The 27,947-nt window shown below is 42.6% G+C and overlaps 1 protein-coding gene across 3 annotated transcripts; it reads left to right on the forward strand.

The window, feature by feature from the left end:
* Positions 1-396: 396 nt before the first annotated feature.
* On the forward strand, positions 397-27,546 carry SLC6A5 (solute carrier family 6 member 5). 3 transcript variants are annotated; one of them, XM_069018809.1, is made up of 16 exons: positions 397-565; positions 812-819; positions 1,620-1,758; positions 2,997-3,128; positions 3,427-3,600; positions 4,278-4,419; positions 4,843-4,975; positions 7,201-7,335; positions 7,847-7,950; positions 10,484-10,608; positions 13,831-13,943; positions 14,217-14,348; positions 15,600-15,699; positions 21,934-22,034; positions 24,944-25,111; positions 27,391-27,546. In XM_069018809.1, exons 3-16 carry the CDS (start codon positions 1,689-1,691, stop codon positions 27,544-27,546), a joined length of 1,785 nt encoding a protein of 594 aa, XP_068874910.1. In that variant the 5' UTR covers positions 397-565; positions 812-819; positions 1,620-1,688. The 3 variants fall into 3 exon arrangements, with proteins under 3 accessions (XP_068874910.1, XP_068874911.1, XP_068874912.1); XM_069018810.1 differs by lacking the exon at positions 812-819 and having other exon boundaries at positions 397-571; positions 1,618-1,758; XM_069018811.1 differs by lacking the exon at positions 812-819 and having other exon boundaries at positions 472-600.
* Positions 27,547-27,947: the final 401 nt, after the last annotated feature.

Genomic DNA, 27,947 nt, shown 5'->3' on the forward strand with positions numbered 1-27,947 from the left:
CTTTTGGTAAAATATGTGACGTTCTCATTTTAGGATTACGCCAGTCAAAGGGATATGAGCAAGCAGCTTGTGAACAATCCTGAAGCGGTGGCTCCCGGACCCAATGAAGGTGCGGGAGTTGTAAGAATCAGCCCCGAAAATGAGCCGCAGAACGCCCCTCCGCAAGCCCCCGCCGCGACGGTCAGGCTTTCCCGGTCACTCTCTAACGACAGCAAACCCCTTCCCTCCGAAGAAGCGAAACCAAACGATTTTGAGAGGACCAAAGTCGGGATCTGCAAGCTCAGCAGCACCCCGGTGCAAGCCAACTCCACCCTCCGGAGGGAATCTGTGGAAACCTTTCCCTGCAAGCCTAGCCCCGGGGCAGGGATCGCCGGGCAAGCTGCTATCCCTCATTGCAAAATTCCCGCTTTGCAAAGCACAGACGGGGACGCTACCCTAAGCCTTGGTAAGAGCACGCTGGAGCAAAACAACGCCAAGGGCGCCTGGGTGACCTTGAGCCAGAGTACCGTGGTGCTGGGCACAGATGGCAACACTTCTGTTCTTCCTGGCAGAGTGGAGGGGGTGAGTTGTCCCCTTACAGGCTTTCTTTCCCCCGCTTCAGCTCGTGCGAGGTCTTTGCCACTCAGCACCGATTTGGGGTGGAAGTTTTAAAACCAGGTGCAGATGAGTCGGGGATGGGGCTGTGCCGCGGGGAGGAGGGAAGCAAGAAGGGGAGAAAGGATCTTAGACCCAGTGCCGTAGTGATGGCGAGTGCTAATTATGTAACAGCGGTACAAATGAGCATTCTGTGTAATTCCAGTTGGTTCCCGAGCCCTGCCTGTAGGTGTACCCCGGCTCTGACCCGCCGTGCGCGGGTGCGCACGTCCTTACACCTCCCAGCCTGAGGTCTGGTCCTGTCCCCAGCGTCAGCCGTGAAGGGTGCCTGTCCCTTCCCCTCCTCAGGCTTGTCCGCCCGCCCAAACCCCCGGGGACTGCGTGCCTCGGACCCTGTAACCAAAAACAGGCCGAAATAAATCAGCCCAGTGCCATCAGAGGTCCCCGGAAGGGGATGCCGCCGGTGGGTGCGAGGCCGGGAAGGTGCCGCTTCCCGCTCCCGACGCTGTGCCCGTCCTCCTGCCTATCTGCATTTTCCCTGGGAGCGGGCTGGTGGCGGTGGGGGCTGTTCCTTCGGTAAAAGCGGTTTTCACTTCGCCTGGATGTGCTGGGAACCGCGGTCGGTCCTGACCCTCCCGAGGGCACCGAGGGCTTCCCATCCCCAGGGGAGGCGGGGGCTTCCATCCCTTGCAGCGGGGGATCAGGAGCCGGGCGATCCACCCCGAGCGCTCTGTGGAGGGCCATGATTTAAATCCCTCTTTCGTGGTATTTTTTGTTGTTGTTTTTTTGGGTGGTGGTTTTTTTTGGTTTTTTGTTTGGGTTTTTTTTTTTTTTTTTTTGATAAAGGAGAGACCTGGCAGCGGCGGCGGGGGCTGCAGGGGAGAGGGCCGGGAGGGTCTCCCGGCCCGGCCGCTGCTCGCCGGCTCTCCCTCTGGTGAAGCCGGCAGCACTGCCGTGCTTGTTTGCTAAAGTGGCTGGTTTCCCATCTCTCTCTCTTCCCCCCTCCTTTTTTTCCCCCCTTTTAGGAAGACGATGTGGGGGATGAAAATAAAGCCCGAGGGAACTGGTCTAGCAAGCTGGATTTCATCCTCTCCATGGTGGGTTATGCAGTGGGGCTGGGCAATGTCTGGAGGTTCCCGTACCTGGCCTTTAAGAATGGGGGAGGTATGATGGCTTTTTCCTGTCTCTCTACCTGCAGTACCGTACGGGTCTGAGCCAGTCCCTGCCTTTTTGGCGGGGACAAACACGAGGGAAGCGGGGGCCGGCGGCTTCCTATTGCCCGGCAGCCAGCCCCGGGCTGAGCCGAGGTGCGGGGGCATCTTCAGACCGTCAGGCACCTGGTGAAACATCTGCCTGGGTTGTTTTTTTTTTTTTTTTTTTTTTTTTGTTGGTTGTTTTTTTGTTGTTGTTTTGTTTTGGTTTTGGTTTTGGTTTGGGCTTTTTTTTTTGTTTGTTTGTTTTTTTTTTTTTTTTTTTTTTTTTTTGATGGTCACCTCTGAAAGCAGGAAAGCCCTGACGAGATTTCCTTAAAAGGGAGCGCTTTCCTTAAAAACACCTGCAATTGGTGCTGGTGGGAGAGGGAGGAAAATGAAGAGGCGTGTTGATCACAGAGGCAGGGCTCCGGACGCCTCAGTTACACACAGTCGGGTTTGAATCCGCAATCGGTGCGATGGGGAAAGAGGAGGGACTTTAGAGTCGGGATAGTGACAAGAGGACGTTTGACCCCCAGTCGAGACATTCCGCTATTTCGTGAGGTTTGGGGAAATTGTTTCAATGATCCGATTGAAAAATAATCGTTGGAAATAGAGTGAATGTCGATCAGTTGAATAGAGGCGACGAGAAGTTGGAAGAGGGGTTATGCTGTTAATAGTTTAAAAGGGGAAGAAGAAGAAGTTTATTTGCAGGGGTTCTCCTACCGGAGGCCCTTCTTGAAACGGAGAACCGGTGGATGATACTGGATGCAAACCCTTGCTGCTGTAAGCCGCATCCCTCTTCGAAAGGGCTCTCAGCAGAGGATAGTGGTGCTGTGATCATCGAAAACAGTCGTGTAGAGCCCGTAAGAGCCGTTTTCTGTGAGGGAAGAGGCAATTTTAAAGATTTATTTTAAATTGTGAGCTTTTTATTTTTACCCTTTTCATTTTACATGTAAAAACTTTCAAGTGGGAGGTGTTAAATACTGATTTAGCAAAATGAGTATTTAATGTCTGTAGCAAACGCTGGAAATGTAGAAAACTGCCGCCCATTTTCTCCCCCACCCCCCTTCCTCCTGCCTGTCGAGGCTGGAGGCACCGGGAATCGGTAACAAACCGAAAAATTTTAGTAGAAAAATGTCTTGACGAAGTTGTCCCCAGTATCACGGGGTGATTCAGGTTGCTCTCTCTTCTCTCCCCCTGCCCCCTAAGGTGCGTTTCTCATCCCCTATTTGATGATGTTGGCTCTAGCTGGGATCCCCATTTTCTTCCTGGAAGTCTCCCTGGGGCAGTTTGCTAGTCAGGGCCCCGTGTCGGTCTGGAAAGCCATCCCCGCCTTGCAAGGTGAGCGGAGCAGGCTCCGGCCCGGTTTTGGGGAGCATGACCTGCGCTCCGTCTCTTGCATGGCTTCAGCCGCCTCCCTGCGCCCCGCTCCGCCGCATGCCACGGGCGCTCCGCGGGCTCCGCCGCTCAGCGCGCAGCTTGCGCGGCCCTTGCGGGGCCGCCCCCGTCCCACAGCGGGGCTGTCCCCGTCCCTGTCCCTGTGCCAGAGGAAGCCCATGCTTTGCAGCCGCCGGGCCCCGCTGCTCCCACCGCCCCAGGGACTAATGGCTTTTCCTCCTGTCTCCCTGTCTGCCCGCAGGCTGCGGCATCGCCATGCTGATCATCTCGGTTCTGATAGCCATATATTACAATATTATTCTGTGCTACACACTTTTCTACCTTTTCGCCTCCTTTGTACCCGTGCTCCCTTGGGCTTCCTGTAACAACCCCTGGAACACGCCAGACTGTAAAGATAAAAACAAACTTTTGCTAGGTAAGTCGGGACATTCTTACACTCGGCTTTAATTTTTTTTTTTTTTTTTAATTTGTGGCCATGGTGGTTTTCCAGAGCTTTCTGCAGCTCAGCTGCGCCCCTGGGAGATGTCAGAGGAGACTGCGGATGACCGTGGCCGGGAGAGGTTCCCGGCACGGAGGAACGGTCTCTTCTCAAGTCACTTTGAAGTGATCTGTATCCCATGGGCACTTCCCCCTACTTTTATTTAAATTTTTCCTCTCCAATTTTTCCTCACCAAGGATAAATGAGATTTGTCAATTTAAATGCTACAAAAGTCCTATTTTTTTCCTTCTCTCTCTCTCTCTCTTTTTTTTCCCCCTCGGAGGAAAACTCTGTGCATGCAAGAAAGCACAGAACAAAATACCACAGCTGGGAGCCTGGGGTGTCTGCTAAAGACGAATTATTTGTCTATAGAAAAGCTTCTCTTTAACGAAAAAATCCAAACCCGTTTCTGCAAACGGCTCCAAACACACAATGACATGAAAACGGAAAAAGCAAACCTAGTAAATGACCTTTGGAAAAAGGTGTCGGCACCTGAACAAAAGTTCAAGAAACTAGGCGTGATCTAATGCATTCTTGTCATTTTACAACCAAACTAAAAAGAAAAAAAATCTCTACACTTTATTTTTCTATTCCCCCACCTCATTTCTTCCTAGATTCCTGCATTGTCGGCGACCACCCAAAAATACAAATCAAGAACTCTACTTTCTGTATGAGTGCCTATCCAAACTTAACCATGGTTAACTTCACCAGGGAAGGAAACAAAACGTTTGTCAGTGGGAGTGAAGAATATTTCAAGTAAGATCTTTCTTTGTTTAGAGAAATTACGTTAATCTTCCTGTAAAATCCACAGGCAACAAATCACTGCTTGGAAAACCAGAAATACAGTAGTCAAGGGCAGTGAATGATGCTCATTTTTTATGCTTAGGAATGATGAGAGCTGAATTCAAACACTGGATTACTTGTTTTCTGTTCCTGTGGTGCTTAGCACAGCTGGGGTGTTGGCCCATGCCCGGCAGTTTTATCTACTACTGCAATGCAGATAAATAAAATAATACACGGTGAGAATCACTGGAACCTTCTAGAGAAACTGCTGAGGATGCTGAAGCAAAGCAAAAAAGGAATTTGAGCTGAATTACTGCCTGTGGTTGCTGTCGTTATTTCCTGGCCCCCCTTTCCCCCCCAATTTTTTAAATTTCTTTTTTTTTTCCTTATTTTTAGGTACTTTGTATTGAAGATTTCAGCAGGGATTGAATATCCTGGTGAGATTAGATGGCCCTTGGCTCTATCTCTTTTCCTAGCTTGGGTGATTGTTTATGCCTCCCTTGCTAAAGGAATCAAGTCATCAGGAAAAGTAAGAACAGTATTTGTGATTGTACACTCACAAGAGAGCAGGGTGCTGTTTTTAGAGACTCACACTCTCATTTAAGGCTGTGAATTATTGAAAATACTTCCAGTAAATTACTAAGTATTAATTGAAATGCCTTTTTCCTGTCTGTGTTTTCCTTTCTTGCCAAAACAGAAACAATTTTTGTGACTTTTTTTCTCCGATCTTCAATAAATTTAAAATGAGCTTTTAAGCTGCACTCAGCAGTGGGATGGCAAAAATGGTACTTTCCAGCCTTCCCTATTCTGTGTGGTGTTCATCAAAATTCTGCAATCATCTCACATTTCACTGGGAACTTGTGATGTAAATCAAGATGTTAAGTAACATATTTTAAAATCAGAACTGAACCTTAAAAAAGCTCAGTGTGTGTGTGAGGAAAATAAGTATTCCTGGGATAAAGATAGTGGAAATGGAGACATGAATTTCCTAGAACTGGTCACAGAGCTCCAATTCCAAGCCATCCCTTTGCTTCTAGAAGCTGACTTCACCTGTTGGGAGGTCACTTGGCAGTTTACAGAAAGTCCTAGAGACTCAGAGTGCCAGGGGAAAGTTGCGATATTTTTTTCCCCTTACCTTAGTGGGATAGATAAAAATATTTCATGAAAGGCAAGAGACTGGATAATAATGTGGGTTTGGATGTGGCAGTGGATATTTCTCTAAGTGACTCTTGCTGGCCAAGAAAAATACTGACTGATGTCAGAGACAAAATTATTGACTCCTTGGTATTAGAGATAGAAATCCTGTATTTATGTAGAGATTAGGTCAGTATATTGACTGCACAGAAATTCATCAGGGCAACTTGTTGAAATACCTCTTGAAACAAGAAAAGCTCAAGAAGCAGTTTCAAAAGTCACTTCAGCTCAGACCACAGGCTGAGGGAGGTGATTCTCCCCCTCTTTTGCTGTGAGAAGCAACCTGGAGTCCTGTGTCTAGCTCTGGAGCCCACAACATAAGAAGGATATAAATCTCTTGGAGCAAGTCCACAGGAGGCCACAAAGATGCTCAGAGGGCTGGAGCCCCTCTGCTATGGAGACAGGCTGAGAGAGCTGGGTCTGTTCAGTCTGGAGAAGAGAAATGTCCTAGGAGACCTTCTAGCACCTTCCACTCCCTAAAGGGGCCACAAGACAGCTGGAGAGGGGCTTGGGACAAGGACATGGAGTGACAGGACAAGGAAAAATGGTTTCAAACTGGCAAAGGGAAGGTTTAGATTTGATATTATAAAGAAAGTCATCTCTGTAAAGGTGATGAGGCCCTGGTACAGGTTGCCCAGAGAAGCTGTGGCTGCCCCATCCCTGGAGATGTCCAAGGACGGGTTGGGCTGGGTTTGGATCAGCTGGGTCTAGCAGAGGGTGTCCCTGCCCATGGCAGGGGTTGGAATGAGATGATCTTTCAGGTCCCTTCCAACCCAAACCATTCTGTGGTAGAATCCCACAATGTGTTATGATATGATTCTGTTTTGTTTAACACCCAGATGCTAATGTGAAAAATATTTGAAGTGATTTTGTGTTGAATGTAAAGCTCATAATGGCCATAATCCAACCGTTTTATTTGACCACAGAGAGACCTGTGTTCTATATAATTATTAAAGCATTAAACATACAACCACTGTTGTGTATTTAGACCTTGTGATGATTAGGTCTGTCTAGATAATTTCACAGACTTACCTTTTTTTGAATTTGGACCAGAACTATCATCATGGTGATATGTAGTTATTAAGAGGTACAAAAAGTGATAAGAATTCTTTAGTCTTTTTTTTTTTTAGTTAAATACAGAAAAATATAGAAGAAAACTACAGAATTGTAAGTGTTATTGAGTGGCACTTCTCATTTCATTTCCACTGAACTGTGATAGCTCACTCTGGGCAACTATCAAAAGTGGTATTTTTCCTTTAGCTCTAAATTCCTGTTGTTCCTCTCCAGACAGAGAGAGGAACCCTCTTCCCTTCTCTGTCTAGAATCCCAGCTCTTACCTCTGTTGTTGTTGATGTTATTCCTGTTTCCAGCAGCAAGAAGAGCTGTAAAATTTCAAATTTCCTGGGAAATAACCCTGTTGTTTTCTTAGTTTATCCCCCGACTGTTGTCTCTGAGCCTGAGTTGTTGCCTTCTTCAGGCAATGGTGTAGCACTTAGATTTCCCCTCCTCTCTCCTTATCCAGTTTAGCCCTTTCAGTAACCTTTTCTCTGCTCTGTGCAGGTTGTGTACTTCACAGCTACATTCCCCTACGTAGTTCTCATCATCCTTCTCGTAAGAGGAGTAACTCTACCTGGAGCTGGAGATGGGATCTGGTACTTCATCACACCCAAGTGGGAGAAGCTGATCGATGCTATGGTGGGTTTGCTACTGCACTTAAAGCTGCTGGGGTGAATAAATCATACAGATCTCTTGGGGTCTGCTGCAAGCATTTTCCATGTGCAGAGGCAGCGTTGTCATCTGTGGAAACTTGTTCTTTGTCTTATGTGGGTAAAGTATTGTTTAGGGTCACTGGCAGATAAAACATCAGTATCTGAAGCAGATTTTCCCTCCTGGTTTGTATTTTTTGTTTCTGAATGTATTTGAACTGATATGTATCAGACAATACAGTTTTTGTATTTGTGCCTTCCACATACAGCAAGGTTTATATTGTCCTTTTATATGGGCTCAGCAAGAACAGTGCTCCTTATCAAATGGGCCTGATGTATTTCCTGGCAGGATTTTGCTTTTAAATATTCTATTGACATCCATCAGTCTAAAGTTCATTTAAAGTAATTAGGTGTTAATCCCCTCACAGCAATATTTAATAGTGCTACTGAACTTTCTAACATTCTTTCCTAAAGCTGATGCTATTTTCTTTCCTACTTAGGTTTGGAAGGATGCTGCCACTCAGATTTTCTTCTCCTTATCTGCAGCATGGGGAGGTCTAATTACCCTCTCTTCATACAACAAATTCCATAATAACTGCTACAGGTGTGTAAGAGTGCAATGTATTTGTTTCATTAAACAGGTTTGTCCAAAACCAGTTGTCCTTCATCTTGCAGAAATCTGGTTTATAAGACCCTTATCTCTTGAGTTTTTTACCCTTGTCCTTTTTTTCCCCTCTTGTCCTTTTGCCCTTTTTTTTCCTCATCTTTTTTTTTTTCACTTTTCCTCTCTTCTGTTTCCATTCTTTTTCTTTCCTTTTTTATTTGTGTGTGGATTTTGTTTACATTTAGCCCTTCCTGGTTTTGTATATTTTCTCTTCTCCCCAGGTCCTAATCTACTAGTCTCAAAATGAGCATTTTGGTTTGTTAAAGTTCCTACTGGCTCCTCAATTTCAGAATCAGGAGGTTGAAGTGCAATCTGGGAAGTGTCAAGAGCTGTGAGCAGTGAAACAGTCACTTGGCAGTCTCTGCTGAAGGACAGCCCATGTGTAGAGTGGGCTGAAGTTTGCATTGTGAAGCATGCAGGACTTTAACTTGCAGCTTCCATATACGTGATTCTTACATCTCCTAAATGTTCTTTCTTTTTCCAATTACTCCCACTGTGGTTTTACGTGTACAAAGTTATTTCATGTTGCGAAATTTGAAACCACTTTTATTTGAAATCACTGAAAGCAATTTTTGCAAGGAAAACCACCAGTGTATAGCTTTTCATCCAAAAGCCTGCCAGCTGAAATGTCTGCAGATGGAAAACACAAAAGCAAGTGGCATTAGTGGAGTGCTTCCCTGTACAGTCTTTAAAGCCAGTCTGGAGCAAACCTTTGCCGATTCCTGCAGTGCCAGAGGTGCTGATTCAGGACAGTCAGCAGCATGCACAGGGGGTGCTCAAAAACTTTCCCAGATCAAGACTTCAAAGCAAACACTCCTTGGGATTTCCACTGCCATGTCCTATGACTTCCAAGGAGAGAATACAAAATACTTAACTTTAAAAAGAACCGTGATCAGAATCTTAAAAAGGAATCTCAAAAACATTTTTACTAGCGCTCAAAAGTAATTTAATACAATTATCCCAAAACGTGGATGAAAAGTAATATTGTTACATAGTCAGCAACTCCCACCCAGCAATCCTTTGGGTCCTATTTGTGAAAATCCTATTCCCGGGCTGTGATTTTTTTTTTTGTTGATGAATGAATACAATCAGAATATCAGGGGAAAAAATGGCAGAAGAATCATGTTACCTTTCTGCGTTAATTTAAAAATGTTTTGTGGAGTTTGGAAGATGTTAATGAAAATTTTGAAGGGACTACATGGTAATGAAGTATAAAAATCTTACAGTTCTAATACCAAATACATGCTTTATCTGTGTTAGGGAGAGATATGGGAGACTGAAGTAGAAGTAATTAGAAAAGCTTAGTTACTTCTAATATTTTTAATTTTACAACACAACCTTGAATACTGAAATGAAGCATGACTATTTTCTCTTTCAATTTTTATATTCATTACATTTTAATGCTGCAATTGTACTTTTCAGTTACACGTTAATTTTAAACATAGTCAAAAATCTGTAATTGCAGTAAATTTACATAAATTGATTTCATAATGAATACCTGAAATATTTCAAACCTATCTACGTTTTGGAAGAAGGTTAACACATGATGATTCCAAACAGCACATTGTCATTTTTTTCTGTAGACCCAAAGAATTAACAAAATCATTCCTGTTAAGAGATGCTCTGTTGGAAACTCTTGAAGTTTGCCAGCTCAGTGAGGTTCTTTGACAGCTTTTCAGGTTGTATTTCATTCTGTTCCTGACAAATGAATAGCAGTAGGAATAAGCAATTCTAGCCAACATAAAATGCCCAAACATTTAAAGTGAGTGACCTGTTTTTTCTAAAGTTGTAGTGTTTTATGGGGGAGCTCTCTGGACACACATATTGTTAAAAAAAAATCCTATCAAGAATGTAATAACTATGGATGGGGTTCATAAGGGCTGGTTTCCTGTCAAGTCTTGACATACCCACCACAGTAAGACATTCAGCTATAGATTTCTTGAGATTCTGTTGACAATAACAATGGAAAAATGTACCAAGGAATCCTCCCTCTGCAGATGGAAAGTGTTTGAGTGAGTTCTGCAAGGTACAGAGAGCTTAACCCTGAAATTCTGCATACAAGAAAGATGCAGACAAAAACCATCTTACCTGGACAGCAGTGGTCAGCCCATACCTCACATGGAGAGCAGATGTCCTCATGAGGCAAAGAGTTAAAAAATGTGTTACAAATCATGTCACCGTGACTGCCTCTCTTCTTCAGAGAGGCCAAGAGCAGATGTGCTTGCCCTCCTGCATGCCCTGTGGTTCCTACATGGCACATGGGTGATGGAAGCTTGCAGAGCTGATTACTGGTGGTGCTGTGAAGACTTCTGTGCTCCCTGATCAGCATCCAATGCACCTGATGAGTATAAAAGTGTGCCTTCACCAGCATTCCTACAAGATGTGTGTGCTCGTGAGAGACTCCTGAAATATATGTGTATAAAAATGTGTTCCTTGTGTGTATCCCAACAAGCTTCTTGTGTTTTCTTCGCAGGGACACATTGATAGTCACGTGTACCAACAGTGCCACAAGTATATTTGCAGGCTTTGTCATCTTCTCAGTTATTGGCTTCATGGCAAACGAACTCAAAGTGAATATTGAAGCTGTGGCAGACCAAGGTAGGGCTCACTGGCATTTCATTGCTTAGGCAGGCACCCCGTGGCACTTCCAGCTCTGTTGTTAATGCTAACATTGATGTTGGAGGTGGGAATGATGGCTTCAAACTGGTGTGGACCAGTAAACCACATGTGGGCATTTCTGTACAGGAGAAGGTACCCTGGGAAGTGAAGATTTTAGTTAAAGGCTGTTAATCACTTGTTTGGTAAGAGAAGGAAGGAGGTTGAGACTCATTTAACTCTTTGTGTAAATGGCTGATGGAGGGTAGGGTGGGATGGTCCCTTCACATAGTCTAAGGGATTATTGGTTTTCTCATTTGTCTCTGCTGCTGTTTGTCAACTTCTCTTCAAGGTAAAAGTTATCTCTGGTGGTGGCACTTTTGGATGAGAGGAGGGTGGGAGAAATCTGGTATGAGGGGTGGATTGTGCTTCTGAACTGTGGGGAGCAAGGAGATGTCTCCATGGAGGAGTAAAACATTTCTGAAGAGCTGATTAGAATCTTGGTTAGTGAAGAGAGAAGGTCATTAGTGGGGATATGAAAGGTCTTAATTGGTAGAGCTGAGCACCACTATGCCAACTAAACCATACCTCTAAGTGCCAGTCATTGCTTGAACAACTCCAGGGGTGAGGACTCCACCAGCTCCCTGGGCAGCCCAATCCAAAGTTTAAACACCCATTCAGTGAATAAATTCTTCCTGATTTCCAGCCTGAACCTCCCCTGGTGCAGCTTGAGGCTGTGTCCTCTTGTCCTGTCCCTTGTTCCCTGGGAGCAGAGCCTGACCCCACCTGGCTGCACCCTCTTCTCAGGGAGTTGTAGGAGCTTGTAGGAGTAATGTTTACATCAATATTTTTATTTTAGACTCCACCTCCATTCTGGAACAAACAACACAAGCAGCCCCAAAATCTAAACCACACTGCACTCACCAAAATTATTTGTGAGGAGTTAGAGCCAAAGATGCTGTGCTTGAGTGGAGCTGCAGTGGAAGCTCCAAGGAGATGGAGAGAGGTGGGATGAGTGACGTGACTGTCAGGGATGGTGGAGGGAGCACTTGGCTCAGCTGGTACATCTCTCGTCCTCAGCACAGGAGGTCAAAAACCCTTCTCTGCTGAGTGCTTGCTGGTGGTCTTGGAGTGAGCAACTAGTGCCAGGCTGGAGCTCTCTGCTCCCAGATGTTCCAGGGGTGTGGAAACAGCTGTGAGTGCACTTGTCAGAGCCTGTTCAGACTGTCCAAAATTATTTCATGAGGGTGAGGCTTTGCTGCTCTCCATGACAGAGGGAAACGAAGTTTAATGAAGTAATAGAAGATGAATTTGCAATAGGAAGAGAGTGAAGATTAAGGATAATTGTGGACTGAGGCAGTGCATTGCATAACCATAGTTAAAAAGCAGACTCAAGAATTGGTGAAAAGAACCAGTTCTTGCCATTGCCCCATTTTAATTTTAATTTTAAAGTTGTATTTCTTTCCTCAGCAAAGGAGAAAAAAGCAAAAATGATGATGAAACATAATCTCCCTTCAAGTTTTCAAAACCTTGAATGAAAATGTTAATGGAAATAAGAAGGGGCTTTTCCCTTTTCCCCCCCTTTTTTTTTTCTCCTAAAATATTAATCCGAAAAACATAGAATGTTTTTTTGTTTAGAATTTTCATTTCAGGAAAACCTCATCTATCTGATGAACAATTAAAACACCATGAAGGGAAAGACAGAACAATCTCTTTTGTTTCTACTCTCTGATTAAGAACATAGTGCAGTTGAAAAATGTTAGTAATTTAAAATGAAAGTTCATTTGAACTTTAAAATTTTAACACATATAAAATATATGGAGTTTTCCTGGCTTTAATAGACTTTTATAAAGAGTTCATACTAACCTAAGTCTCCAAAGATGGAAAGGATGGGAGCCAGCCTCCCTGTGACTGTTGTCCTGTGGTTGGATGCTACCAGGCATGTGTTACCTAGGAGAGTTATGAGGGGCTGACATGGAGACATGTGAAGTTTCACATTCCATAATTTAACTTCTCCTAAAAGTGTGATTAATGGGAACTCATTACTCTGAGACTTAATTAAACTTCTATATGCAGGCAGCAAGTGTAAACAGAGCCCCTATCTCCAACAGTCAAGAAAAAATCTTTAATCAAGAGATTAAAGAGGTGTTTGTAAATAAAATAGTAGTTCTACATGGAAAAAGTAATGTTTTTTGCAGCACATTTTAAAGGCAGCAGCACTTACTGAGTGTTTTTTACTGTGTTTTAACTCCTGCATTTGACTTTTGTTTAGAAGAAACCCCAAGCACTTCACAAGTTGCCCAAGGAGACGATTTTTATGCTGCTGAAACTGTATTTTTCTCAGTACATGAGCAAGCAGGAGTTTTCTCTTGAACAGAAGCAGCATGTGCAGCTGGAGGAACTGGGGTACAATGATCTAAATTAGAAATGTCCAGGGCAGAGCGAGTGGGGAGCCCATTCTCTTGGCATGAGGGCAACGTGGCTCTCATTTGTATCTCACCTGGCAGGAGGCATCTTTCAGAGTGCTTGGAGTGGGCGTTCCTATAGCTGGGATAAGTAGAGAAGAAGTGCCACCTACTGTAATGCTGTCACCACAGCCCTGCAGCCTTCGCTCCCAGGCAAATCCAAGCACTTAGAAAAATACATTTCCTTTAAAGCAAATAGAAATTAAAGCCCAATATATCAAACAACAACAACAAAACAATGGAAAATTCCTAATTTAGGCTTTAAAAGATTCCATCTCCTTATTTCTGGTGCTCTGCATTATTTCAGGTTTTCCTGTGGATTTGTTTAGAATTGCAGCAGTTATTACCTTCTGTCTGGTGTCAGGTCTGGGCATCTTTTATATTCTCTCCTCATTTAACAGCGTGGCAATGAGTTGAAGAAGAGTATTTGCATTTCCATTCATCCTTGTAGCACAGAGGTGTGGGTGTTTGCCATGGGTTGCTAATTGGCAGGGAAGTGGCAGGAATTTGATCACAGAGCAGGACAGAAACATGGATGCAGTACACAATTCTTGCTAATTTTTTTTTGTTTTTAATTTGGATCAGTGTGTTGGTATACTGGTTGAATGTGTGTTCTGCTTGGAAAGTTGGAGTAAATAAGTGATTTGAAATTTGCAGTGTAAATAGAAATTAATCAGGTAAGGCTAAACTCTGTAATGGTTAAGCCTTTCTGTAAATAAGAAAGATCAGATCTGATAACCTTTATTTTTCTTATTTCCAGGTCCTGGGATTGCTTTTGTGGTTTATCCAGAAGCCTTAACTAGGCTGCCCCTCTCTCCCTTCTGGGCTATAATATTCTTTTTGATGCTTCTAACCCTTGGATTAGACACTATGGTAAACTGCTTTTGTGTCCCATTCTTTTCCTTTTGATTTTCCTATTTATTTGCCTGGAGGACCATGCAATAATTGCTATTTCCCATGTGGGCAGTGAGTCATGAAAAAAGAGGAATGAAGTAAGGCCATCAATGCTGAAATAATTTTTGCAGAGCTTTGGTGCTGCCATCCAAGCATTTAACACCTAGGATTCAAAATACTCTCTCCTCTTGTTTAATATCCAGCTGGACCACTCTGTGTGCACTGAAATGAACCCTTTATTTTGTCTTTCAGTTCGCCACCATCGAGACTATCGTGACCTCTGTGTCAGATGAGTTCCCCAAGTACTTACGCACGCACAAGGCACTGTTCACTCTCGGGTGCTGCGTGTCCTTCTTCATCATGGGATTTCCTATGATCACTCAGGTAATGACACAGTCTTTGAGCATCACTGTCTGTCCCCAGTCCCCCTCTGGTGGCTGCTTTCCTCCTGCACAAGCTGCAAAAGCTTCAGCTGAGTTTTGCCACGTGTGACACCTGGTGTGTCTGAAAACCCTTTTTCTAAAATTTTTTTTAATGGATGCTCTGACTGAGATATTCTTAAAAGAGTTTGCTGTTCAAATCTTTCTGAGAATCAGGCCTTTAAAATTTTCTCTAGTCAAACATCTCCAAAATAGTGATATAAATTAAATATTCAACCCACACTGACAGGGAGCAGGGGTAGATTGGATATTAGGAAGAAATTCTTCCCTGCAAGGGTGATGAGGCCGTGGCACAGGTTTCCCAGAGAAGCTGTGGCTTCCCCATCCCTGGAAATGTTCAAGGCCAGGTTGGATGGGGCTCTGAGTAACTTGGGATAGTGGGAGGTGTCCCTGCCCATGGCAGGAGGGTTGGAACAAAATAATCTTTAATGTTCCTTCCAAACCAACCCAGTCTATGAATTAAGGAAAAAACCCCAAAAATCTGATTATCATATAAACATCCACACCTGTTTTGAGTGCCTTTCCTTTGGGATTAGCCATGTTATGATGGTCTTGGCAAACTGCAGACTTAACACTGGAATTCCCGTCTACCAGTGATAATCTTCAGTATCTTCTCTCCACTAATACCTCCAGCATTTTAAACTCTCAGCAATTTCAAGATGAGACAGTAAAAATCTTAATATTTTATCCATCCTTTCACCCCTTTTTTCTTTCTTTTCTTCCCTCTTACCTCATCACCACCAGCCCAACTTTCCTGTTCTAAAGCCCAGGATGCATTCAGTCCTTTATTCACTTGAATTATGCTGCTTAACTGTGTCATGAAGACAGGATATTAAATCCTTTCCAGACAGATGAACTGGACTCATTATTATGGTATTTCTGCTTTCAATGGTGATTTTGCCTTTGCCATAGTATTATGTAGTTGGAGACACTGCAGGTGGAAGGTCTGATCACATTTCAGTCCTTAATCTTAAAGGACTGAATTCAAAGTCTTCCCAAGCTGTCCTAGCTACCAGAATCAGGTGTACCTCTGCTTTTTTCTTGTTGGATTTGATATTCATTCAGCCAGGAGGAAGAAGCTATAGTGCAACATGACTTTGTGTCCAGTTGATGTTTGGATGCTTACTTGGGTCCTGTTCCTCTTCACTCTGACTGCCTCAATGCCACAAGTAATCTTTTATCTTTCTTTCCTCAGGGTGGAATGTATATGTTACAGCTTGTGGACACTTATGCAGCCTCTTACTCTCTTGTCATTATTGCCATCTTTGAGCTTGTTGGAGTTTCCTATATCTATGGTAAGAAAAAATATTGTTATTGGACAGCCTATACCAAAGCAACATTTTAGCATATGATAAAGTGAAATTCTTAAGGAAAGAAGTAGTTTTTCTTTGTAATAAAAAGGCTCAAAATTATCTTATTTTGGACATAAGCATGATAGGACTTCAGGATACCTTTAAATGCATGTATTCAAGAGACTTTCATACCGTCTCAAGACATTTTCCACTAATGGCTCAAAGATATGAGTATGAAAACAGACCAAACATTTGGTGACACTTTTCCAGGGGTGCTTTTGTTCTTCAACAGTTTTAGGGACAGAGACCTCCTGAGCCAATAGAGGTATTTTTGCATTTTCAGTGGGTGACCCTGGCTGGATGCCAGGCACTCACCAGAGCTGCTCTATCACTGCCTTCTGCAACTGGACAGGGGAGAGAAAATATAACAAATGTTCATGGGTTGAGATAAGGACTGGGACAGATCACTCAACAAACACTGTCATGGGCAAAACAGACTCAGCTTGGGGATATTAACTGCATTTATTGCTAAGAAAAACAGAGCAGGATAATGAGATATAAAATAAACCTTAAAAACACCTTACCGTCACCCCTCCCTCCTTCCCAGCTCTATCTCCTCCCCACAGAAGTGCAGGGAGATGGGGAATGGGGGTCATGGTCAGTCATCAGAGGTTGTTCCTGCCACTGCTCAGGAGAGGAGTCCTGTCCCTGCTCCAGTGTGGGGTACCTCCCATGGAGACAGTTCTTCATGAACTTCTCTAATATGAGTCCATTTCATGAGCAACAGTTGTCCATGAATGTCTGTAATGTGGGTCACTCTTCCATGGGGTGCAGTCCTTCAAGGACAGGCTGCTGCAGTGTGGGTCCCTCACAGGGTCACAAGTCCTACCACGAAACCTGCTCCAGTGTGAACTCTTTCCACAGGTCTCCAGCTCCCTGCCAGGACCCTGCTCCAGCACAGGTTTTCCACAGGTTCAGAGCCCTCTTTTGAGCATCCACCTGCCCCAGTGTGGGCTCTTCCATGGGCTGCAGGTGGACCTGTGCATCCCTGTGCCCCTCCATGTGCTGCAGGGACACAGCTGCCTCACCACGGGCTGCAGGGGAATCTCAGCTCCAGCACCTGGAGCAGCTCCTGCCCCTCCTTCTGCACTGACCTGGGTGTCTGCAGGGCTGTTCCCCTCCCATACTCTCACTCCTCTCTTCTCTGCTGGAATAACGCCTGTGCAATAACTTTTTTGTCCTTTTTAAATCCGTTATCAGAAATGTTGCTATCATTCCTGATTGGTCTGTCCTGGAGCCTCCAGGGATTGCCTCTGCCAGACATGGGGGAAGCTTTTACAGCTTCTTACAGAAGCCACTCCTGTAGCCCCACTGCTACCAAAACTTGTCCCTGCAAACCCAACACAGCATTTAACAACTTTTGAAGGCCTTTTTTTCCATGTACACATCCAACCTTCCCTTTTCCCTATTTGTCCATAACATAGACTCAAGATTCTGCAGCTACTTGGAATGATTAATTATCCACAGGGGTAACACCAGTTATATTGACCCATGCTGATGTACATTAAACTGTGAGGGAGTTCCTCAGTTAGTATAGAACAGTGCAATTGCCACAAAGCTGCAGTAGTTACAACTGATACCAGCCAGTGATGTGCTTCCAAACTTGCCCAAAGTGTTTTCAGGAGACTGATTCTTGGAAATGAGAAGATCTTTCCACATACCAGATGATTAATTTATGGCTGGAGTGTGAGGCTGTTTCTGCTATTGCTGTGGACAGGAATGAATTATATAGCTTAATCAGCTAGGCATAAATATCCAAGATGTTCTGCTGAAGGTGCTTGTGTAGCCACATGACCTTGGGTTTTGGTCCTTTTCACTGAATACTTGTATCTGCCTGTGTTGTGGAGTCCACTCTGTAACATGAGTGCTTTAAAATATAGTACAGGTTTCAAATCATGCAGAATTCAGTGCTCTTGCTTGAGAAATGAATGTTATAGACAGGACAGGGAATCAGCCATTCCTTGTCCTCTCACATTTCATGGAAATTCAGCAGTGTATTTCACCTCCACTGACATCCAATTCAGTGAGTATGCCTGAGAGATTGACTGGTAAGCCAGACATGACCTAGTGAGGAAATGTTACAGAATATGATGGAAAAAGTCAAAATACAGAGAGAAAAGTTGATTTAGGCCAGTTGTGTTTTGGTTGATCAAAATTCTTGGCTATTTTTTATGTCCCTGAAATGTAAGTAATTCAATTACAGTTGGTTTAGAAGTGACATGAAAGGCAGCTTCTTTAAAATCAATACAATTTCATAAGAGGTGATGAGTGGGGAGGCTTAAGAAGAGTTTAAGGGTTTGTTGGGGATTTTTTTTCCTTCCTTCTCCTCCTCACTTTGCTGACAGCATGCCTGAACAACGCTGTACTAGATGTTTTCACTGACCACTCACGTGGTCAGTGCCAAAGATTTCCCCCTTTAAAACCATTACCATCAGTGTGCAAAATAAATATTTTGTGTTTAAAATATTTTTAGTATTTTAAAAACGACGTAAATCTGTAAAATTTCTTTGCTCTGCATGATTTTAAGTAAGGATGAAGGTAAATAGGGGAGAAAATACAGGCTCTGTTCCTCCTCTGAACACTGTGTGGCAGAAGCACTGCAAACCAGCCTTTGTGGAATGACATTAGCTTTGGAAGAAAAAACTGCTCTGGCCAGTGTCTGCTTTCCCCAGCAATTCCAGTATCTCTTAAAACATTAACATTTAAGAAAAACATAAAATAATACAGAAATAATAATAGCTCTGCAAAGGAAGGACCTGAATAGAGGAGAAGGCTTTTTAAAATTTAGCTATTACTATAGTGTAATCAGATGTGGAAAAGATTTGACAAATTACAAATCATTCTTTTTATGCTTTCTGTACAATTGATTGTTCATCAACAGCTGTTGGTAAAGCCTTTGCTGTAATCTATTTCAAAGACTGTTCCCTGGAATTAAACTTTTGCTAGAATAAGGAGCTTCCAATCTTTCAAATGAAAAAGGAAAGACTTACTTTAAAATCATTACCTGTTTGACTAATATACCAGAGCTACTTTTACTGTGCTAAAGCTACTTTTGTAAGGACTGTTCATAAAAATACATCTTGTGCATTTGTGATTTGTGTGTCGTAAATATAAGCGAGGCTGCTGCTCTGGTTATATTCCTTCAAGCAGTGCTTAAAATTGGCACAATAAATTTTCAAGGTTGGGCAACTGCTGTTTGACACTCCACTGACACCTTTCTCTGTGTACTTGTACTATTCATGGCAGGCAGGTTGGCACAACAGTGGCAGGCACTTTTATGATGAAATAAATTTGTCTTTAGTTCTTGTTACACGTTCTGCTTGCTGAGCTTGCTGAGATTTTTAAATGAAAAAGAGACACGTGGTTATTTCCTTGTAATCACTTATTTTTCAGTAGAGTCAGTGCTCCATAATCCAGTCAAATGCACCTTTTTATTTCACATGCTGTCTCAGATGTTTATTCTCCAGTTGTTTAGATTATGACAAATGATTAGTAAAGAACAGCTCAGAGGTGGGGATATTAATTTAATCATCAGCATAATTCCCACTGTTGCATTTTGTAGCATGAAGCTAAAGACAAAAATCCCTCTGTTTGAGTGAAACACTGCTGGAAACTGAAAATATATGATGGTAACTTTGTTCATGCTCCTTCCAGATCTGTTTTTTGACAGTTTGTTTTCGGGAAGGTTCATTGTCAGACTGAGTGGTAACTGCTGCTGTCTATTTGTAGAAAACATTAGTAGTTTTGAACATTTTACCTGTGGCAGAATGGTGAAGTAGTTGTCTGGCTAGGTTTGCAGTCTCCTTTTTAATGGATTTTATATCTCCACACTTACGAATACATCATTTTACTTTGGAGAGGGAAAAATCATATATGGAATATCATGTGTTGTTTATTTCCCTAAGTTATTCAGCAGGCCTGACTGATCTAAGAGGGAGACTAGATTTACTAAGATATGGAAAAAAAATTGGTGTACTGTTAATTAAAATATCCTTTGCATTTTTCTGTGGAACTTTTGCTGGAAAGAGATAAGTAGTGTGTAATCCCTTTATCTGTTTACATGCATTTGACTCTTAAATTGCTAATATTTAAGAGTGCTTTAAACTGTGAATATCTACTGACCATTCCAGAAAGGAACTAGTTTTTAAAATTGCAGTTTCAAACAAATCTGTGCAGGTTTACATGAAGGTGGAATGAATTTTGGAGGCAGAAACCCCTGGTAATTATCCAGTTAGGTATCCCTCCCTTGCAGCAGCAAGTGTGACTGAAGTAGACACTTTAAACAAGATTTAAACTTTGTGCAAATAGCCATCAACCTATACTTTGTGCTGCTGCAATTAGTTTAAGACCAGCTTTGTTCCCAGCACAGCACAGGGCTGGCTGCTGTGTGAGCATCTCCCCTGAGCTCACTGCAGGTGCTGCACAGGTAAATAAAACACAGAAAAATCTTTCAGTAGCAGCAAAAATCTCCTTTCAGGTCCATCACACAATGACCTTGGAGGTTATATTTTGTCCAGACATACAAACTTCTATTACAAAATGGAGAAGAACCCAATGAGTCAGACTGGTGCTGAAGTACAGTGATTCCATGAGCCATAAAAATTACATGTATTTTGCAGAGAGGAGGCTTTCTGAAGAAGAACACTTGTGGTAGTCAGTAGAAAAGAGAAAAAGAGGGAAAGAAATTACAGTTACAGAAGAAAAATGTGATCTCTGGGTCACCTTGGCTCAGTTTTCTGAGCTTACATTCACTGCAGGTTTTAACTTTTCCCCTTCCCTAAATACAGTACTTGCAGTAACTTTTTCCTGTTTAATTTCTCTATTTTTCTTCTCTATTCCTTATCATAACATGGTTCTTTAGCTTTTCTCTCACAGCCTGAGCTGGCTTACTGTGTGCTCACCCCCTGGGCTGGGCCTTCAGGGCTGCCAAACACCCAGCCCTGCTCCTTCCTTCAAGATGCATCAGAAGGCACTGGGTGATGAACCAGTGCTATTCTTTTACCTTCTTAATTCTTGCAACAATCAGGTGGATAGATTTATTTCTACTTGATATCAACAGGAAGGCTCCCAAATTAGGTGGATCATGCCTGGGGATTATCCCTTCTTATACTCAGCAGCTGCAGCAGCTGACTCTATACAATAAGAAGTAAAGTAGTTTATTACTTTTGTTCCAAGTATTTCTTCCCTTACTCAACACATTTTCTCCAGTATTGAAGCTTTCCCCACATCATGCAAGTTGGACAGAATGCTGCAGAATAATGCTTTGCAAAATTTAGATAAAATTGGCCCAATTTCTTAACATTTGTGTGACAGATCAGCTCAGACCTCTCTCTTCTTATTACAATTAGAAAAGCTGGAATCAATTTTAGTTTTGTTTTTATGACTTTTGGATAAATTACTAGTAATGAAATTACTAATAGCTAAATTACTAATAACCAACAGGGAATAGCAGCTGCTGACCAACACACCTTTTCCTGTCACATGGCATGGCCAGGGAAGGAGCTGCAGAGTGACAGGAATACCATTTTCCAGTCTTGCATGTTTTATTAACTCAAGTAACTTTACAGATGCAATCAATGCAATAATCTGAAGAACTAACACATCAGTTGATCTTTTTTGTTCAGACAACATTGAATATAATTTAAAATACTTACAGGTGTTCTCTAGCAATTTTAAATATCACTTATGTATCAGATGAAAAATAACAGGACATCACCAGTTTCAGTGCTAAGGGGTACAGCTGTAATCCAGTCATGTAGCAGGTACAGAGAAGCTGAAATATTGCCTGTGCTGAAGCAGATATACAGATATTAATAAGGCTGATCTTCACAGGGAAATAAAACAAATAAAACAAATAAAACAAATAATTGCAGCTGCCCAGTACATATTATTAATGTTTTTACACAGAACACACTAAACATCTAATCTCAATGTAAAAGCTCAATTACTTTAATCCTTAAGAAGGAAATATTTTATTGGAATGGTTCCCACCCTATCAGTCCCATTTTTTACTGTGTAGTTAGATCCTCCATGGAAGTTTTCAACCAAAAAGTCAGAGTTTGTTTTTGTTGTTAGACACAATTTTGTAGTTAGACACAAGGGAGGGCACCAGAGCTCTGTTGCAGACTGCAGCTGGTTTCTTTCACACCTAATTGCTTTTCCATTTGCCGTTTACAGGATTGCAAAGATTTTGTGAAGATATAGAAATGATGATTGGATTCCAGCCAAGTAAATTCTGGAGAGTCTGTTGGGCATTTGTGACCCCAACTATTTTAACAGTAAGCAAAAAAAAAAGAAAAAAGAAAAAAAAAAATTATGTCTTCTCCAAAGAGTTTTGTTGTTGTATGTTCATTATTGTTCATATGGTGATTCTGGGTGCTAGTAGCTAGGACTTGGATGCAGATACTTAAACACAATGCATGTGTTCTTGCCATGGGTATGTAGTAGAAACAGTGTAAATAATGGTGGTTTTGGTGGGGAGGGATGGCGAGTCTACCAGGAAAATGGTGTCCTTTTCCTGGCCATGCAATATGCTGCTATGGCATGCCACTGCACAGCAGCATTATGGATTATTTTATTTTTTATGTGTATATATTTATGTGCGCGTGTGTGTGAGTGATACTTATGTATGCACAGGGAAAAGACATGATCCTCCTGTCTGCTGTCAGATTGAGCTAGCGAAAAAAACATTTTATTGACACATAAACTGATGTGAGAGGGATGCTTTGGAAAGGCTGAGGTGGAAACGCGGGCGAAAAAGAGGGGAAGACAGGAGGAGCGGGACTCTCCCGTCCCCAAATCCCCGGGCCCCGGGAGGTGGCGCTGCGGGCCCGCGCCGCGTCCAGGGGGAAGTGTAGGAGCCCTGAAATGCAAAAACTGAGCGTGTTCGGTTTATTTTTGTTATTCTTCCTATCTCTCTGTCATTTTCATTTCCTCCCCAACACCTTCCTTCGAATTTAGTTAGTATTTACTTCACCTTTAGGTCTCAATTTAATAAAAAAAAGTCACAGTCTCAATTTCACCATTGCTATGAAAGTTTTTTCAAGTCCAGGGGTCCAAATCCAATAACTGTATCTACATTTGCTATCTAGGTTTCTAACACAGTGCTTCCTTCACATTTTAACCGAAGTGCAGATAAAATCTGCAATCACATATAATTTCTTTGACGCAAGAATGAAATAATTCCAGCCATTTCAAAAGCTTTCAGCTTGACAAATCAGCACAAAACAACAGAGCCTTCTTTCCCCAGTATTTTCTGTCTGAGACCACGTACCTCCACTTGGATGTCCTCAAGCCTGAACCACAGGTGCAGCAAGATTCTGTATTTGTGTAGAGTTTTAAATACTCATCATTTCACAGCTAAATAGTTCCTACAAGTCACACAATCACAGAATGGTTGGGGTTGGAAGGGACCTTAAAGCTCATCTCATTCCACTCCCCTGCCATGGGCAGGGACACCTTCCACTATCCCAGGTTGCTCAGGGCCCCATCCAACCTGGCCTTGAACACTTCCAGGGATGGGGCAGCCATAGCTCCTCTGGGTGAGTATTTTTGGCTGTTGAGGTACAAGATAAGTAAAGTTTCTGGAATTTCTGAAAAGACACACATTTTGAAACAGTAAGTATGAGCTCAGCTGGTGGGTGGAGAAGCAAAGCAGTGACTCTCCAGTCCTTTGCAGTAACTCCTTCCAGAGAAGGTATATTTCAGGTCATGTGCTGGGAAGTTCCTGTGTGTGCTGTTCTTTAGTGAAGTGTAAGCTTTGGCAAATCTTTCTCTTCCTGGAGGGGGAAGAAAAAGGCACTGGATGAAGTTAACAACTTCTTTTCAGTATTGCTAATTCAGGAATGAGGACATTTATTTCTGAAAACTGGAAAAGGTTTAGTTTTCGCAGACAGGAATACCTGTGTGAAGGGACCAATGAGTTTTGGTGAGCTCAATAAAATCCTGACTTGTGAAGAAACGAAATTTTCTATGGTGAGAATAATTTCTCCAATGGGTAAAATGAAGTTAGTCTACTTTTCTCACTCTCACGTAGGTTTTCTTTACCAATTGTCTTCACTGCACTACAGTATTGCTGTGTGGGAAAACCAGGTAGATCTGTCTTAACTACCTGCTGTTTGGTTGTGGCAATGTATGGCTATAGTTTGCAAATCACTCTAAAAAGTTTGAAGACATAGTCCAGTTTGTAGTGTTAGGATGACATCGTGGTATTTCTCTTCTCTTGGTGACCTTGTTAAAAATGAAGGCATGTGCACATGGGACGTTTTAGCTCCTTTTTTTTTTTTTTCCCAGTGGTTATTTTCAAGATGCTGCCTTAGACCCTGTTTTATGCTTCTGAAGGGAATTGTAAGGCTTTTCTGCAAATTGCTCAGATCCTTTATTAATCAGACTTGTGCTCGTAGCTACTGTCAGTAATCACAACCAGGGAATAGGAAATTATGTTGTTTGTTAAAGAAAACAAATTTGAACTGACCGTGTTTACTCTCTAAACTTGCATGTTCTGTTGTTGTTCCCTCCAAATGCAATATTTAGTGAGCTTACAGTGAGAAATAAATTGACACTGATCAGTCATAATTCAATCTTTATGCAATGGAAACAGACAAAGCAAAACCAAGCAATGAATTCTTTTCTATTATTGCCTCTGTAAAGCTAATATTTGATACATTTGGATAGCCTAATATTAGACTTTCATTAGACTCCACATCTCTGGAACTAAAGCTGATCATTTTTGTATGTGCCTTCACCTAGTTATAGTTCTATAAATCTTCTGTGTGCAATTATTGCAAGCACAGGCATTTCTCAAAAGTTACTGAATTATGCACAAATGTAAGCAGATGTATTGCTGTTCATACAGTAAGTGAAATGGAGTAACTTAGCATAATCACATTAGGTAAAACTGCCAATAGACCATGTAATAAAGCATGTTACTCTAGGGACAAGATTCTAATTTCAATTATTCTGGCACGAATACAGTGATTTTTGTGGGATTTTGCAAGATTTCCTTGAAACTCATTAGATTCAGGCTCTGACCCATTTATTACAGCTGGTGGCAGCACCCTGCCTTAGGTGTACTCACTTTTATCTGTGTTCCATATACACCAACTCTGTGTGTGGATACTCACCATTTGTTGCATAGCAGGCTTGTTTTGCTTATTCAAACATATTTGTTTTCCTTTCTTGTTCCCAGTTTATTCTCTGCTTCAGTTTTTACCAGTGGGAACCCATGACTTATGGAGCTTACCACTACCCAGGCTGGTCCATGGTGCTCGGGTGGTTGATGCTGGCCTGCTCAGTCATCTGGATCCCAGTTATGTTTGTGATAAAAATGCATCTAGCCCCAGGCAAATTTATTGAGGTAATTCTTCTGGTTTTTTGCTGTTCAAAAATATGGCCTCAGGAGACTGTCTTTTATTTTACATTGATTTTTGTGATATTGAATGTCTAATACTGCTAAGATTACTTTCTGGTAAACTAGTTATTGTGTTGCAAAGAGATGCTCAGTTGATTCAAAATGCAGACCTTCTACTCCTAGTTTCTCAAAAAACACAATCCTGAATTGTGGAGTGGCTTGTTTCATGAGATCTAGAAAAATTTCATGAGGTTTTGCATGGCTTTCTTGGAAGAAAGTTGTTCTAGCTTTGTTGGCCTTCTTGCAAAAGCAGCGTGTAGCCATAGGAAGCATCAGCAGCTGGTGTGTATGGTGCCCAGGGAGCCTGGCAATCAGCACTAGGAGAGGTCAGTCAGGAGTTGCCTGTGTGCAAAGTACACACAGGTGGTTGGGCACTGGAGTCATCCAGGATGTGCTTCACGAGGCTGTGCCACTTGCTGAAGTCCAGGAATAAGATGTAGAGCAAGAAGTCCTTTCATGCATCTCAAGCTACTCATTATAAAACCTAGCTGGCAATCTTTGCTTTCACCCTTCATCTCTTTATTCTTCTAGAATAAGCTGATCCTTTCTGGCACCCGGGCTTAAAATAATTCCAGGTGGCAATTTATTTTTAATTTAAGTTTCTTTTGTTTATTTTGCTAATTGGGTTCCTGACACTTCCGCCCACTGCTTCAGAAACGTGGTGGTCACCTTCTTCTCCCCATCCCTGTGTTCTGTCTCTGCCTGTCACCCCCACCTTTCCCTGGCTGTTCCCATCCTGCTGGCTCCGCAGTCCCTGGCAGGGTGTGGCACAGCAATGTCAGCATTTCATCCCTTCCTTGCCTTGCTCCTGTCTTCTGGAGAAGCTCAGTGCCCTTTTTTAGGTCTTTGAGCCTTTCTCGGTTCTGCCTTCTCATCACTGCCTGCCGCTTGTGCTGCTCCCACCTTGAGAGAAGGAACAGACACTCACTCCCCTTTTTGTAGCTGCTTTTGCAGTTCAGCTTCCCTGCAAATCCCACCGGGGCTGTTTCCTGCTTCAAAAATGAAAAGGAGAGAAAATGTACTAAAATAGTATAATCTTTTTGGTCTCCCAATATGTCACACTACACATGCCTAAGGGAAAAGACCACGCTTCTCTGCTTCCCATAGAGCAAAGGAATTTCATAGGAGAGGAATTTTCACAGTGGTGGGACACCCTAGGGAGTGCATCCAAGCACGTGGTTGGCAGTAGGCAATGAGGCCACTTGTCTAAAGGGCCATTCAGCCCTTGTGTAGAGCAGATTGGAGTGTCCGGGTCAGGAGACAACTGCTCCTACTGGGAATGAGCTAATGTGGGACTAGATTTACTTGGTCCTTGTCTCATAAGCTTCTCTTGCTGAGACAAATGGTTCTGCTCCAGAACTTCTAACATGTAAAAGTGGCATACATATTGTCACAAAAATGGGGTGCTTTCCTTACTGCCTCTCCAGGTGTGCACCCAAAGAAACACCCAAGAGCTGGATGTGTTTTGAAAGGGCTTCTGCTGAACCTATTTCTGGTAGTTTGGTATCTCCTCAATACTGAGTCTGCTGCATAAAATTATTATGGTTGATTTGGGAGGTAAAAGTTGCAAACTGGTAATTAAGCAGAAATTAAAATAACTGATCGAGAGGTCTGATTCACTTTATTAGGTAATAAACATATAATTATTCCCTCTTAAGTCATCAGAAATATGTTTTCTTTCCTTTTTATCTGTGAATGCACCGATCAAATTATATATTCAATAAAGAACTCAGTGGAAAGATCAGAAAATTTTCATTGTTTGCCAGGTTGACATTCTCCTCTTTCTTTATTCCTGCAGATAGAAATGAAATATTTTGTCTCTCAAAATTAAAATCTTTGTTTACTCATAGTGATGTACTACTTTTTGGTCATTTGTATACTTTTGGGAAATATGCTAAATAGAAATCCAATTATTTTAATGCATTTAGCCACTGCTTAGACCATTGGGCTAAGTAATTGTGCACGTGTCCTTCAGTAAGAGAGCCTCACAGTCTGTAGCAGTGGTTCTGAGCTCCCCTCACACGGTGTGGGGGAGAATGTATAATTAAAACCTGGGCACTTTATCCTCTATTAATCTTGAAAACTTTGTGCAAAACAAATGCTGAGCAGTGGAGCATTGCTGGGCCGTCATCAATAATCTTAAATGAGCCTATTCTCACTTCTTCTGCATTGTAATTCTGCTCCATGGCACCAAATGAGACTCTCTTTTCTCTCCCCCACTGCAGCGGCTCAAGCTGGTGTGCTCTCCACAGCCTGACTGGGGCCCGTTTCTGGCCAAGCACCGCGGTGAACGTTACAGGAACATGATTGATCCGCTGGGAACCTCCTCCCTGGGACTTAAACTGCCAGTGAAGGATATGGAATTGGGGACCCAGTGCTAATAATTATTACAAAAGGGTGGCAACAACATTGTCAGCCTTCTCTGATTTTTTTCCCCCCACTGTTTCTTCTTTTCTTTTCCGCAGTGCCTGAAAGTGGTTGCTTAGGAAAGCAGGATTTACTGTTGCATGCTGTAGGGAAGGCCTAACTAGACCACTTCCAGGTGTAGGTGATGCCCATGACGTGTTCTGTACCTGGTGACACAGCAAAAGCCCTGTGTGGGACAGGTGACATAACCAGGTGTTGTCAGGTGATGTAGGAATAAACAAAACCAAACCTAAAAATCTTAAGAGAAAATGATGTGCGCAGTTTGACCCATTTCCCACAAGCACCCTTGTAGCAGGTGGCTGTGATGGAACTAGGCTTTTGCTACCAGTGTGTTCCAAGGAAGGTTCAGCCCTCA

The sequence above is a fragment of the Aphelocoma coerulescens genome, chromosome 5, assembly GCF_041296385.1.
Source record: "Aphelocoma coerulescens isolate FSJ_1873_10779 chromosome 5, UR_Acoe_1.0, whole genome shotgun sequence".
In the NCBI taxonomy this organism is placed as follows: Eukaryota; Metazoa; Chordata; class Aves; order Passeriformes; family Corvidae; genus Aphelocoma; species Aphelocoma coerulescens.

Bases quoted from the DNA above. Each gene is read 5' to 3' on its own strand.
- SLC6A5 (XM_069018810.1), top strand. From the start codon at position 1,689: ATGGTGGGTTATGCAGTGGGGCTGGGCAATGTCTGGAGGTTCCCGTAC. The intron at 7,336-7,846 runs GTGGGTTTGCTA...TTTCCTACTTAG, and splicing joins AGAAGCTGATCGATGCTATG to GTTTGGAAGGATGCTGCCAC. The intron at 13,944-14,216 runs GTAAACTGCTTT...TTTGTCTTTCAG, and splicing joins CCCTTGGATTAGACACTATG to TTCGCCACCATCGAGACTAT.